General features: G+C 40.6%; 2 protein-coding genes and 1 long non-coding RNA gene across 4 annotated transcripts; 2 read left to right on the top strand and 1 right to left on the bottom strand.

Moving 5' to 3' along the window:
- Positions 1 to 5: 5 nt before the first annotated feature.
- LOC124185619 lies at positions 6 to 4,173 on the top strand. 2 transcript variants are annotated; one of them, XR_006871421.1, is made up of 3 exons: positions 9 to 352; positions 539 to 725; positions 1,476 to 4,173. It is a non-coding gene; the product is annotated as an uncharacterized LOC124185619 (long non-coding RNA). The 2 variants fall into 2 exon arrangements; XR_006871420.1 differs by having other exon boundaries at positions 6 to 725.
- Positions 3,628 to 5,247, bottom strand: LOC124185616 (transmembrane emp24 domain-containing protein eca). The gene is made up of 4 exons (XM_046576532.1): positions 5,101 to 5,247; positions 4,520 to 4,740; positions 4,205 to 4,351; positions 3,628 to 4,104 (listed from the first exon to the last, which is right to left on the bottom strand). Exons 1-4 carry the CDS (start codon positions 5,240 to 5,242, stop codon positions 3,955 to 3,957), a joined length of 660 nt encoding a protein of 219 aa, XP_046432488.1. The 5' UTR covers positions 5,243 to 5,247; the 3' UTR covers positions 3,628 to 3,954.
- A 50-nt stretch (positions 5,248 to 5,297) lies between these two features.
- Positions 5,298 to 7,215, top strand: LOC124185613 (DDRGK domain-containing protein 1). The gene is made up of 3 exons (XM_046576528.1): positions 5,298 to 5,435; positions 5,536 to 5,683; positions 5,922 to 7,215. The coding sequence occupies exons 2-3, from the start codon at positions 5,599 to 5,601 to the stop codon at positions 6,713 to 6,715; spliced, it is 879 nt and encodes a 292-aa protein (XP_046432484.1). The 5' UTR covers positions 5,298 to 5,435; positions 5,536 to 5,598; the 3' UTR covers positions 6,716 to 7,215.
- Positions 7,216 to 12,908: the final 5,693 nt, after the last annotated feature.

The raw sequence follows: 12,908 nt of genomic DNA, 5'->3' as shown, positions 1-12,908 counted from the left end.
AAAAATAAAAATAAAAAAAAATAGGAACAGTTACGGTTACGGTGACCTTTTCTTTTATCAAACTAGATCGAAACTACATGGAGGGTTACATCCGCTATTCGAATATGGCCAACTCCGCGGACAGGTAGATATGCACTGATCCAAAGACCGCGGGTCTCGTATCGGCAGCCACTTAACGATATCTTCTTAGTTCCCCCCGACGTCTGCATGCCCCCTTGTTATACAGCGTCTCCACCTTCCTCGGCGCCGACGCGACCACCGGATCGGATCTAGGTGGGTTAAGTTTGCGGGATCAGTAGGAAGGCAAGATCTGTTGAGCGATATTCGAACCGAAGACCCAAGTCGGCCGTTGGTACGTACCTAGGTACACACGTACCTTACATACCTCTTACGTGTTTCGCTGTTTGTTTGTTAATTAATGCATGTATGTACGAACGGTGTTATGTACATAACTTTTATATAGAGTAGGTACGTCTGTTTGAACTTAAACCCGGAGCAGTGTGCTCACGATAAACTAAACCAGTGTTGTCTGAGTCAGGCCAAGGATCGTAAACGAAGCGCGCCCCTGCGCTGTTGGACGCGATGCAGGAAGAAGTGAGGTGGTTACCGTTTTTTTATTTTACGCAAGTCTCATCTCGATTACGATATTGTTTTCATCTGTCGGTTTAAATTATACGTGTACATCAACGCGGGATCAAACCTGAATGATCTATAATTACATGCAGGTACGTGTGTCCATTTCTTCCATAACATGATCGAACCATGGTATGGTGGTATGGCTCTGTGTGGTTCGGAATTTTTTGCGAGAAACCTAACGGTGGAGGTACTTTCATGAAAATTTCAATAACACACGTGAACAATGCGTGAATAGTTCTTAGCTAGGTGACAACGCTTCAAAGAGGTCTATTCTTCTTGAAGTAACGATAGTTACATCGCTATTAATGCCGACGGTTCCGATGTGTGGTGAAGCGACTTGCGTCACTGCAAGAAAATCAAGTAGATTTTACAAAGTCTAAGTTCCTAATTGTCGCGACGCTGAGCTTTTGAAGCTGCCTCTAAACCGGCCAAGTAGAGATAAAGAAAAGTTGAATTTGTTTGAAACAGTAGAATCAGTCGATAAACACTGTCCACGGATAAACGGTATTTACAAAGAACGTAAGAAACAGAGTGAACGTTAATTTAATGCTTGTCTCGTAAGCATCGAGGCTTATTTGTGAAATTAATCAATTTTTGAGGGTGTAAGTTGATCTAGAAGAAGAGGGAGCTCGCCATTATTAGGCAAAGTAAAGCACCGAGCGAATACTAGAGAAACCTATAATTACTGCCGACGAGAACTATTGAAATACCTGTACCGGAAATAGATTGAAGTTTCACCTATGGCTCGCTAAAAATTACGCGAACTTGCAGAGTGTGCGTAAATTGTTCTTCGCTCCAACTGTGGATCGTCTAATGATATGGCTTACTCACCGTTACAGGCATTGAGTGATAGATGGTAAAAAAAATCGAGCCCACTGCGAAGACGGCTGATGGTTTTAGCCGGTTCCTTACGTGACGAAGAAACGTGAAAATAAAGCTGGACTAGATCTGGTAGAACTCGGCTCAGCGGAAAGCATAGCAGGGAGAGCAAAACAAATCGACACACCATGTGACTGATAAGAGAGTCAACGGACGATAAAAATTCAAGTAATGTTACAGTGAACTTTTCTTTCTCCGTGACCCGTGACCGCTTTTCTCGCGACAATAGAGGATGGTCGCCATTCCTCTCAATTCGTACCCTTCCATACCTGACCTCCATGCATGGGGTATAAGCGAAAATCGGGTGCAGCTGGACGGATATTTTTTGAGCTTTTGTTATCATCCGGAGAGCAGATACCGGTATCTGTGTTAAAATTTATTCCCGATGATTATCAACCTGACTCATGCACGTATAGTTAGCTATAGGTACTTGTTTGCCTACAATCTTTGATTGCAGCGACATCGAGATGGGCGCATAAATATATATCTGTTTATAAATCCACCTGTCGCCTAGGTTTTACTTCTGATATATAAGTCACGCGTCAATGCATAGGTGTACTTATGTCGGGTTATTGTGGTAATGGCGCAAGCTTCGCATCGAGTTTGTACCGACTACCTATTGCGTACGCGAAAATATTTTTGGCAGATTACGATGAATCTGACTGATTTATAATTATCGCGAGAAATAATTTGCCGATTTTTTTTTTAGCGATAAGCTCCGGAAGAATTGCCAACTTGCAATCGAAGTAATTCACCCATCACGCTAAACACCAGTCTTTTACTTCACCAATGAACCCATTTGCTATTATCTGCATTGATTGCTAAGTTTAGCCTTATTAACTGTTTGCGTTAAAGATATACATATGTGTAATTAACCAAGACCAACAATCCAATGTTATTTGTACGTACGACAAAATGTTAACAACTGTATAAACTAAGTGATATTATTACAAGATTAGTTGTAATATCAAAGCGCGTCACTTTTTGTACACATGACCTATAAATTGGACTTTCACATGTATCGAACTAGACTTGCGGCTAAATTAATTAGCTTTTTACACTTTCGTGTTTTCAATTTTGAAGATCTGAAAAAATTTACCAGAAATTGAAAATACACAATCACCACACCCTGGCGACGAAAGTGATGCAATTATTGCTAGTGTTGTGAAAACCGGTAAAACAATGTAGTATAGGTACGTAATAGCTTATTTGTGTACATTATAGCAGCCATCGTGTTTGGGAAACAGGAATAACTGACGAGGCACGACGTATATGTCACATAAATTTTTTTTTAAATCAAATCAAACATCCTTAAATTACGTTCAGACACCTTGCGGTCGGCGAGTCAAAAGAACCGTTGTGTACACAGAGTTCCATAAATTACGAAATAATACAACATATCACATGTAGTTAATAACATTTGGATAGCTGCGGATTTTCAGGGTCAAGTTTTCTTACTCTTGACACAGTTTTCCACGAATGTTCAAGCCGGCGTTTCTCTACGCCATAAGTAAGCACATAGACGTCGTTATCGGATCGTAAGGTGCTCAAAATAAACATTAGCACATGTGACATGTACCATGCTAATGGTAAATATAAAACGCACTAGCCGTGCTCGTTGGGGGATAATTAAATTTTGCATTTTCGTACGCGGAGGCCGTTAATCAAGCATGATATTCCGCCACAATTATCGTCGGCGTTAAACAAATCTGGTATAAAGTCGCTAAGTGGTGCTAACAAGATGTCGTCGCTGCTAAAAGGAGCAGGACACTCGGACTTTCAAGGCAAATGTGAGTTGTAATTTACGCTAGATTTCTTAACGCCGTCGAATACAAGCGGGAAGAATTACCCTTTGTCACGGATCATACGATGTCCACGATGATTAGACGTTCCATCACATTTTTAAAGATCAAACGAGGATAATTGTTCACTAATAACGGAGTAAAACGTCCTTTCTAATTTTCGACGATGGTTGTTATTCTTGTTAGTTGGTCAGTTAATTTTTATACGAAATCGAGCGTAATCCGCCTTACTATATGCAACCATCACGTACAGACGTGATGCAGGATCAAGCGCAAATAATTGATAAATAATCATAGAGAATTTCATATCTTTACTTTATAAATAGATAATTTTATTATAAACATTTCAATGGCATACACAGTTGCGGATTAACTTGTCATACAATATTTCCCAATCTTGATAGTAAAAATTAGTTGATTAATATCCATGATCGAAATATGTACTTGGGCATTATATGTAGACCTCGGTAATGCCGCCGGTGACTACAAAGTTAAGACATTGATGTGTATATGTACCAAACAATCAGACTCAGTGTGTTGAAATTTTTTATGTTGAAAAATGATAACAAATTGTATTTTATTCACCGTGACAAATGCACGATATTTAGATGATACACGTATAGACGCGTGGATTCTTTTAAACCAATTTCTTTGCCTCGAAGAATCCTTTCAGATGTTTCATCTGCCATGCACCCATTGCTAGAAGAATCGCTGTCTGAGCAAGCGACCACCACAGGACACGTTGATTCGTGCTTTCCGACGTCTGTCTAAATCGTTCTTCACGATACTGAAACATTGAATATTGTATCGTAATGATTATGGTAAGACTGAATAATATTATATTTAGTTAAAATAATCAGAATGTGTATTTTCTCATTGCCAATTACCCTTTGATAATTCTGTTCCTTGGTTATTTGGTCGACCTGGCTAAGCAGCTGACGAAGTCTGAGCTGTAGTTCGGACAGCTTTTCCTTCTGTGCGACGTTAGCATAATCGATAGCATGCTCCCCAACCTGTATGTCTAGATGAACTCTCTGCAAAATGAATAACCAATCAGTAATTGAGGTGTCAAGGATGTAGTAGCTAAAAATATTATATCTATGAAAATACCAACACTGAATAGCTCATTGTTTTGTTTCGCTAGTTTGCCACTACGTATTCATTCAAGCGTTAAAGAAAGTAATAAAGGAATTAAATCTCACCAACTGAGTACCGCTAAACCAGGCAGAACTGTTCGAGTACAAACATATGACATGTTCTCCAGGTGTGTGAGAAGTAAACGAGATGCGTCCCTCGGAACTGTAGACCCTCGACAATATCATTTTGTCATCGACGTCTCGGACCTCGACGTGCATTCCTATACCAGGACTGCTAGGCATGAATCCACCGCTCCTTGGATCGTACAGTTCGACTTTGTAGTTCACTAAGAACAAAAAAAGGCAAGTTAACTTGATAAAGACGAAATAAGAGAAAGCGTAAAATTATAAAGCTAATCCGTTGATCGTCGTGTGCCGTTACAAAAAGAATTGCATAATCAAAATGAAGTCAACTAGTTTTAAATCTCAGTTGGTAAAAACTTTACTCCGAAATGCCAGCGAGGTTAGTTCAAAGTAGGTTAGGTTAGGGATTGAGAAAACGGGGTACAAGTATGAGGTTATCAAAAATCGGTGTAAGTAGCCAACAGAGGGGCAACAACGAATGAAATAGCGTGTGTTGAGCGAATTCGAGGACGTTTGAGAGCGGTGGGAACAGAAATACGAGTTGAAATCTGTCTGCTACAAACCTAGAACGGTAGTGTCGTCGGGTATTTCTTCTATGAAACATTTTCTCTCGGTTTCACCGATGTGGAAATAAAGTCCGCTCGAATATTCGAGGAATATAACACTGAGCACGACAAAGGAACTAAAGCATTTCCACATCTTCATTAAATTGTGTGTATTGATCTATTATTTATTTTCTAATCTCGGACGAATAGACGACGGAAAACACAAAACACGAAACCGACGATGAAACACAGATGACACACGTCAGCGGATGACGACGGTCTCATTTCTCGTTCCAGCCATTTGCCGTCACCGGATACCACGCCAGTCAAAGAATGTACTTGAGATACAAATTGTGAGTTGAAAGAAAAGGCGGGGGTTGATTAAAACGTTTAAAAGTATTGAAACCTTGCTAAAATAGTTGTTCTTAATTTCAAATGACCAATTTTCATCAGAAACCCGTTTTCAACGGACGTTCTTTCGATTCTACCGACCAGTGACTAGTGGCAACAACAATCATGGACGTTCTCCTGCTAGTGACTGTCGTGACGGGACTAGTCGTATTATTAATTATCCTGGCCCTATTTTCCAGGAAAAAGGCAGGTAATATTTGAAGTGGTTATTATTATCATCTTTAAATGATTTTATACTATTGATAGACATCGTTTCGATGATTTTAAAAATCGCTGTTCACCATAACCTATAAGCAACTGGAACAGCTGTTTGAATATCGAATATACTCATCGTAGCTCAATTCTTAGAAGATTTTTGGAATGAATTCTGATGTTAGAATTGGTATACTGGTATTGAGAATCCGTTTTTAACTTACTTTTTATTTCAGACACACCCGAAGCAGATGTCAGAGGTCGAGGAGCTCAGGCGCACAGGCAACAGCCAAGGCGTGCGGCGGGAGTTAGAAATGCGAGGCAAAGAATGCGAGGCAATGCCGCGGCTGAAGCTAGAAGAGGAAACGAATCGGATCACAGCAATGATGCGAACGATGAAAATGAGGATGGGGACATAGATTTAGCAGACAGCAAACTAGGAGCTAAAAAGAGGGCTAAGCTGGAAGCTAAAGCAGAAAAAAAGCTACAGAGGGAAGCCGCGGAGCGGGAGAGAGAGGAGAGGAGAAAGAGAGATCAGTTGCTCCAGGAGGAAAGGGATAAACAGAGTGAAAAAGAGAGGATGGAAGAGGCTAAACTGGAGGAGGCGGAGAAGAAAGCTAGGGAAGAAAAGGAGAGAATAGAGTACGAGGAGTACATGAAAATGAAGGAGGCCTTCAGCGTTGAAGAGGAGGGCTACGAGGATGGGGAAAATACAGAAGAAGAGAATTTGTTGACTAAATTTATAGACTATATAAAAGTAAACAAAGTTGTTGTGCTTGAGGATTTGGCAGCACACTTTAGAATGAAGACCGTCAGTGTTATTGAGAGGATACAGAATTTGCAGGCTGATGGTAATCTTACCGGAGTCGTTGATGACCGAGGAAAGTTTATTTACATTTCAACAGGAGAACTAGAGGCTGTTGCAAAATTCATCCGGCAGAGGGGTCGCGTTAGCATAACGGAATTGGCGGAGAATTCTAATATATTGATTAATTTGAATCCATCGAAGACGAACTCTGTTAGCACATAGAATCGCGGTGACAGATTGTTTGACAGCAATATTTTTAGATGTTTCTTGTATAAATTATTGTAAGATAGTATTGTATATTTACGAATGTTTAACATTATTTGAAGTTTTGGGGAAAACAATTGATCCCTTCATTATTACAACTGAATCATGTATTTCTATAACTCGCAACTGAAAGACTAGTGTAAAATTTGTTACCAACAAAACAGTTCAACGAGAATTGTCACTCATTGGAATATCAAGTTTTGAAACAACCTTTACTCTCATTTATATCGTGAACAAAGTATCAAAATTCGTATGTGTAAAAACCAGAAACTGAATTGCGTTTGAATTTTTGATAAGCCAGAGCCACTTTGGGTAACACAACAGAAACTTTTAACGTGAACAAACACTACAAGCTGAACTAATTGATGTATGAATTTTCTAATTATGCGTCTTGAACAAACGACTCTTTCAGAGGGTAGATTAGTACCTGTATGTAATAAAAAAAAATGTATTTCCTAGTGAGTGTTGAAGGACTTTTTCTTGAATGAAAACACACAAACTCGCCTGCTCCTATTTAAATTCATTATGAAAGTCAAGAAAGTGAAAAAAGACTCCTGCACAACAATTCTTATACGTAATGATTATCGGTACCAATAATCGCGGAGGTAAAATGTTATTATTTTTAAATTTCCACAGTCTAAATGTGGCAAAATTGAATAAATACTGAAATGCTTTTCTGACGATCCTGATGTGGAAACTTTGTTAGAGGAAATAATACATTGTCATCAGTCCCCGATCACGGTACTCAACTCATCTAGAGTTGCGATCGATGAACATATTTCTCTGTGATTTCTGGGTTTCTCCTTAGTTGCTTAGTCTGCACTGTGCTTGACGTGCATTTTCAGATTCCTTGAAGTCAAATTGACGTTCAAATCGGTTTCGAGACTGGAGATCTTTCAGCCGTTGGTGTTATAAGTACGAATTTTCGCAATTATGAAAAGTGCTGGAATAGATTCTTTCGTGCACTATTCCTACGTAATTTTGCGAGAGAAAACGATTGAGCGCAGTCCCAATACGCTGCGAGCAAGGTATGAAGAGTTACAGCCGAAAAACGAGAACCTGCGTTTTCGACATTTTTCAGCAGGTGCTTTTTCCTTCGTAACTTCTCTCCTGTTGATCCCACGCTCTTTTCGCTGCGATTTCTGAGTTCCTGGGTGTCCAATTAGTCAGGTAAGGGTCATTTAAATCGAATCTGAGACCAAAAGTTTTTTGCCCAAAAAAAAAGTAAGGCTAACCCCTTTGCATTTTTGGCGAAAATTTTCGCGATTTTGAAAAGTGCTGGAATAAATTCTTTCGTGCACTATTCCTACGTAATTTTGCGAGAGAAAACGATTGAGCGCAGTCCCAATACGCTGCGAGCAAGGTATGAAGAGTTACAGCCGAAAAACGAGAACCTGCGTTTTCGACATTTTTCAGCAGGTGCTTTTTCCTTCGTAACTTCTCTCCTGTTGATCCCACGCTCTTTTCGCTGCGATTTCTGAGTTCCAGGGTGTCCAATTAGTCAGGTAAGGGTCATTTAAATCGAATCTGAGACCAAAAGTTTTTTGCCCAAAAAAAAAGTAAGGCTAACCCCTTTGCATTTTTGGCGAAAATTTTCGCGATTTTGAAAAGTGCTGGAATGAATTCTTTCGTGCACTATTCCTACGTAATTTTGCGAGAGAAAACGATTGAGCGCAGTCCCAATACGCTGCGAGCAAGGTATGAAGAGTTACAGCCGAAAAACGAGAACCTGCGTTTTCGACATTTTTCAGCAGGTGCTTTTTCCTTCGTAACTGCTCTCCTGTTGATCCGACGCTCTTTTCGCTGCGATTTCTGAGTTCCAGGGTGTCCAATTAGTCAGGTAAGGGTCATTTAAATCGAATCTGAGACCAAAAGTTTTTTGCCCAAAAAAAAAGTAAGGCTAACCCCTTTGCATTTTTGGCGAAAATTTTCGCGATTTTGAAAAGTGCTGGAATGAATTCTTTCGTGCACTATTCCTACGTAATTTTGCGAGAGAAAACGATTGAGCGCAGTCCCAATACGCTGCGAGCAAGGTATGAAGAGTTACAGCCGAAAAACGAGAACCTGCGTTTTCGACATTTTTCAGCAGGTGCTTTTTCCTTCGTAACTTCTCTCCTGTTGATCCCACGCTCTTTTCGCTGCGATTTCTGAGTTCCAGGGTGTCCAATTAGTCAGGTAAGGGTCATTTAAATCGAATCTGAGACCAAAAGTTTTTTGCCCAAAAAAAAAGTAAGGCTAACCCCTTTGCATTTTTGGCGAAAATTTTCGCGATTTTGAAAAGTGCTGGAATAAATTCTTTCGTGCACTATTCCTACGTAATTTTGCGAGAGAAAACGATTGAGCGCAGTCCCAATACGCTGCGAGCAAGGTATGAAGAGTTACAGCCGAAAAACGAGAACCTGCGTTTTCGACATTTTTCAGCAGGTGCTTTTTCCTTCGTAACTTCTCTCCTGTTGATCCCACGCTCTTTTCGCTGCGATTTCTGAGTTCCAGGGTGTCCAATTAGTCAGGTAAGGGTCATTTAAATCGAATCTGAGACCAAAAGTTTTTTGCCCAAAAAAAAAGTAAGGCTAACCCCTTTGCATTTTTGGCGAAAATTTTCGCGATTTTGAAAAGTGCTGGAATAAATTCTTTCGTGCACTATTCCTACGTAATTTTGCGAGAGAAAACTATTGAGCGCAGTCCCAATACGCTGCGAGCAAGGTATGAAGAGTTACAGCCGAAAAACGAGAACCTGCGTTTTCGACATTTTTCAGCAGGTGCTTTTTCCTTCGTAACTTCTCTCCTGTTGATCCCACGCTCTTTTCGCTGCGATTTCTGAGTTCCTGGGTGTCCAATTAGTCAGGTAAGGGTCATTTAAATCGAATCTGAGACCAAAAGTTTTTTGCCCAAAAAAAAAGTAAGGCTAACCCCTTTGCATTTTTGGCGAAAATTTTCGCGATTTTGAAAAGTGCTGGAATAAATTCTTTCGTGCACTATTCCTACGTAATTTTGCGAGAGAAAACGATTGAGCGCAGTCCCAATACGCTGCGAGCAAGGTATGAAGAGTTACAGCCGAAAAACGAGAACCTGCGTTTTCGACATTTTTCAGCAGGTGCTTTTTCCTTCGTAACTTCTCTCCTGTTGATCCCACGCTCTTTTCGCTGCGATTTCTGAGTTCCAGGGTGTCCAATTAGTCAGGTAAGGGTCATTTAAATCGAATCTGAGACCAAAAGTTTTTTGCCCAAAAAAAAAGTAAGGCTAACCCCTTTGCATTTTTGGCGAAAATTTTCGCGATTTTCAAAAGTGCTGGAATGAATTCTTTCGTGCACTATTCCTACGTAATTTTGCGAGAGAAAACGATTGAGCGCAGTCCCAATACGCTGCGAGCAAGGTATGAAGAGTTACAGCCGAAAAACGAGAACCTGCGTTTTCGACATTTTTCAGCAGGTGCTTTTTCCTTCGTAACTTCTCTCCTGTTGATCCCACGCTCTTTTCGCTGCGATTTCTGAGTTCCTGGGTGTCCAATTAGTCAGGTAAGGATCATTTAAATCGAATCTGAGACCAAAAGTTTTTTGCCCAAAAAAAAAGTAAGGCTAACCCCTTTGCATTTTTGGCGAAAATTTTCGCGATTTTGAAAAGTGCTGGAATGAATTCTTTCGTGCACTATTCCTACGTAATTTTGCGAGAGAAAACGATTGAGCGCAGTCCCAATACGCTGCGAGCAAGGTATGAAGAGTTACAGCCGAAAAACGAGAACCTGCGTTTTCGACATTTTTCAGCAGGTGCTTTTTCCTTCGTAACTTCCCTCCTGTTGATCCCACGCTCTTTTCGCTGCGATTTCTGAGTTCCAGGGTGTCCAATTAGTCAGGTAAGGGTCATTTAAATCGAATCTGAGACCAAAAGTTTTTTGCCCAAAAAAAAAGTAAGGCTAACCCCTTTGCATTTTTGGCGAAAATTTTCGCGATTTTCAAAAGTGCTGGAATGAATTCTTTCGTGCACTATTCCTACGTAATTTTGCGAGAGAAAACGATTGAGCGCAGTCCCAATACGCTGCGAGCAAGGTATGAAGAGTTACAGCCGAAAAACGAGAACCTGCGTTTTCGACATTTTTCAGCAGGTGCTTTTTCCTTCGTAACTTCTCTCCTGTTGATCCCACGCTCTTTTCGCTGCGATTTCTGAGTTCCTGGGTGTCCAATTAGTCAGGTAAGGATCATTTAAATCGAATCTGAGACCAAAAGTTTTTTGCCCAAAAAAAAAGTAAGGCTAACCCCTTTGCATTTTTGGCGAAAATTTTCGCGATTTTGAAAAGTGCTGGAATGAATTCTTTCGTGCACTATTCCTACGTAATTTTGCGAGAGAAAACGATTGAGCGCAGTCCCAATACGCTGCGAGCAAGGTATGATGAGTTACAGCCGAAAAACGAGAACCTGCGTTTTCGACATTTTTCAGCAGGTGCTTTTTCCTTCGTAACTTCTCTCCTGTTGATCCCACGCTCTTTTCGCTGCGATTTCTGAGTTCCAGGGTGTCCAATTAGTCAGGTAAGGGTCATTTAAATCGAATCTGAGACCAAAAGTTTTTTGCCCAAAAAAAAAGTAAGGCTAACCCCTTTGCATTTTTGGCGAAAATTTTCGCGATTTTGAAAAGTGCTGGAATAAATTCTTTCGTGCACTATTCCTACGTAATTTTGCGAGAGAAAACGATTGAGCGCAGTCCCAATACGCTGCGAGCAAGGTATGAAGAGTTACAGCCGAAAAACGAGAACCTGCGTTTTCGACATTTTTCAGCAGGTGCTTTTTCCTTCGTAACTTCTCTCCTGTTGATCCCACGCTCTTTTCGCTGCGATTTCTGAGTTCCAGGGTGTCCAATTAGTCAGGTAAGGGTCATTTAAATCGAATCTGAGACCAAAAGTTTTTTGCCCAAAAAAAAAGTAAGGCTAACCCCTTTGCATTTTTGGCGAAAATTTTCGCGATTTTGAAAAGTGCTGGAATAAATTCTTTCGTGCACTATTCCTACGTAATTTTGCGAGAGAAAACTATTGAGCGCAGTCCCAATACGCTGCGAGCAAGGTATGAAGAGTTACAGCCGAAAAACGAGAACCTGCGTTTTCGACATTTTTCAGCAGGTGCTTTTTCCTTCGTAACTTCTCTCCTGTTGATCCCACGCTCTTTTCGCTGCGATTTCTGAGTTCCAGGGTGTCCAATTAGTCAGGTAAGGGTCATTTAAATCGAATCTGAGACCAAAAGTTTTTTGCCCAAAAAAAAAGTAAGGCTAACCCCTTTGCATTTTTGGCGAAAATTTTCGCGATTTTCAAAAGTGCTGGAATGAATTCTTTCGTGCACTATTCCTACGTAATTTTGCGAGAGAAAACGATTGAGCGCAGTCCCAATACGCTGCGAGCAAGGTATGAAGAGTTACAGCCGAAAAACGAGAACCTGCGTTTTCGACATTTTTCAGCAGGTGCTTTTTCCTTCGTAACTTCTCTCCTGTTGATCCCACGCTCTTTTCGCTGCGATTTCTGAGTTCCTGGGTGTCCAATTAGTCAGGTAAGGATCATTTAAATCGAATCTGAGACCAAAAGTTTTTTGCCCAAAAAAAAAGTAAGGCTAACCCCTTTGCATTTTTGGCGAAAATTTTCGCGATTTTGAAAAGTGCTGGAATAAATTCTTTCGTGCACTATTCCTACGTAATTTTGCGAGAGAAAACGATTGAGCGCAGTCCCAATACGCTGCGAGCAAGGTATGAAGAGTTACAGCCGAAAAACGAGAACCTGCGTTTTCGACATTTTTCAGCAGGTGCTTTTTCCTTCGTAACTTCTCTCCTGTTGATCCCACGCTCTTTTCGCTGCGATTTCTGAGTTCCAGGGTGTCCAATTAGTCAGGTAAGGGTCATTTAAATCGAATCTGAGACCAAAAGTTTTTTGCCCAAAAAAAAAGTAAGGCTAACCCCTTTGCATTTTTGGCGAAAATTTTCGCGATTTTCAAAAGTGCTGGAATGAATTCTTTCGTGCACTATTCCTACGTAATTTTGCGAGAGAAAACGATTGAGCGCAGTCCCAATACGCTGCGAGCAAGGTATGAAGAGTTACAGCCGAAAAACGAGAACCTGCGTTTTCGACATTTTTCAGCAGGTGCTTTTTCCTTCGTAACTTCTCTCCTGTTGATCCCACGCT

Source organism: Neodiprion fabricii, chromosome 6 (assembly GCF_021155785.1).
Source record: "Neodiprion fabricii isolate iyNeoFabr1 chromosome 6, iyNeoFabr1.1, whole genome shotgun sequence".
Classification (NCBI taxonomy): Eukaryota; Metazoa; Arthropoda; class Insecta; order Hymenoptera; family Diprionidae; genus Neodiprion; species Neodiprion fabricii.
Note: the sequence above shows the minus strand (reverse complement) of the source record. Positions and strands in the feature narration are given on the sequence as shown.

Bases quoted from the DNA above. Each gene is read 5' to 3' on its own strand.
- LOC124185616 (XM_046576532.1), bottom strand. From the start codon at position 5,242: ATGAAGATGTGGAAATGCTTTAGTTCCTTTGTCGTGCTCAGTGTTATA. The intron at 4,741-5,100 runs GTTTGTAGCAGA...TTTTGTTCTTAG, and splicing joins CGACGACACTACCGTTCTAG to TGAACTACAAAGTCGAACTG. The intron at 4,105-4,204 runs GTAATTGGCAAT...TCAATGTTTCAG, and splicing joins AGGAACAGAATTATCAAAGG to TATCGTGAAGAACGATTTAG.
- LOC124185613 (XM_046576528.1), top strand. From the start codon at position 5,599: ATGGACGTTCTCCTGCTAGTGACTGTCGTGACGGGACTAGTCGTATTA. The intron at 5,684-5,921 runs GTAATATTTGAA...TTTTTATTTCAG, and splicing joins ATTTTCCAGGAAAAAGGCAG to ACACACCCGAAGCAGATGTC.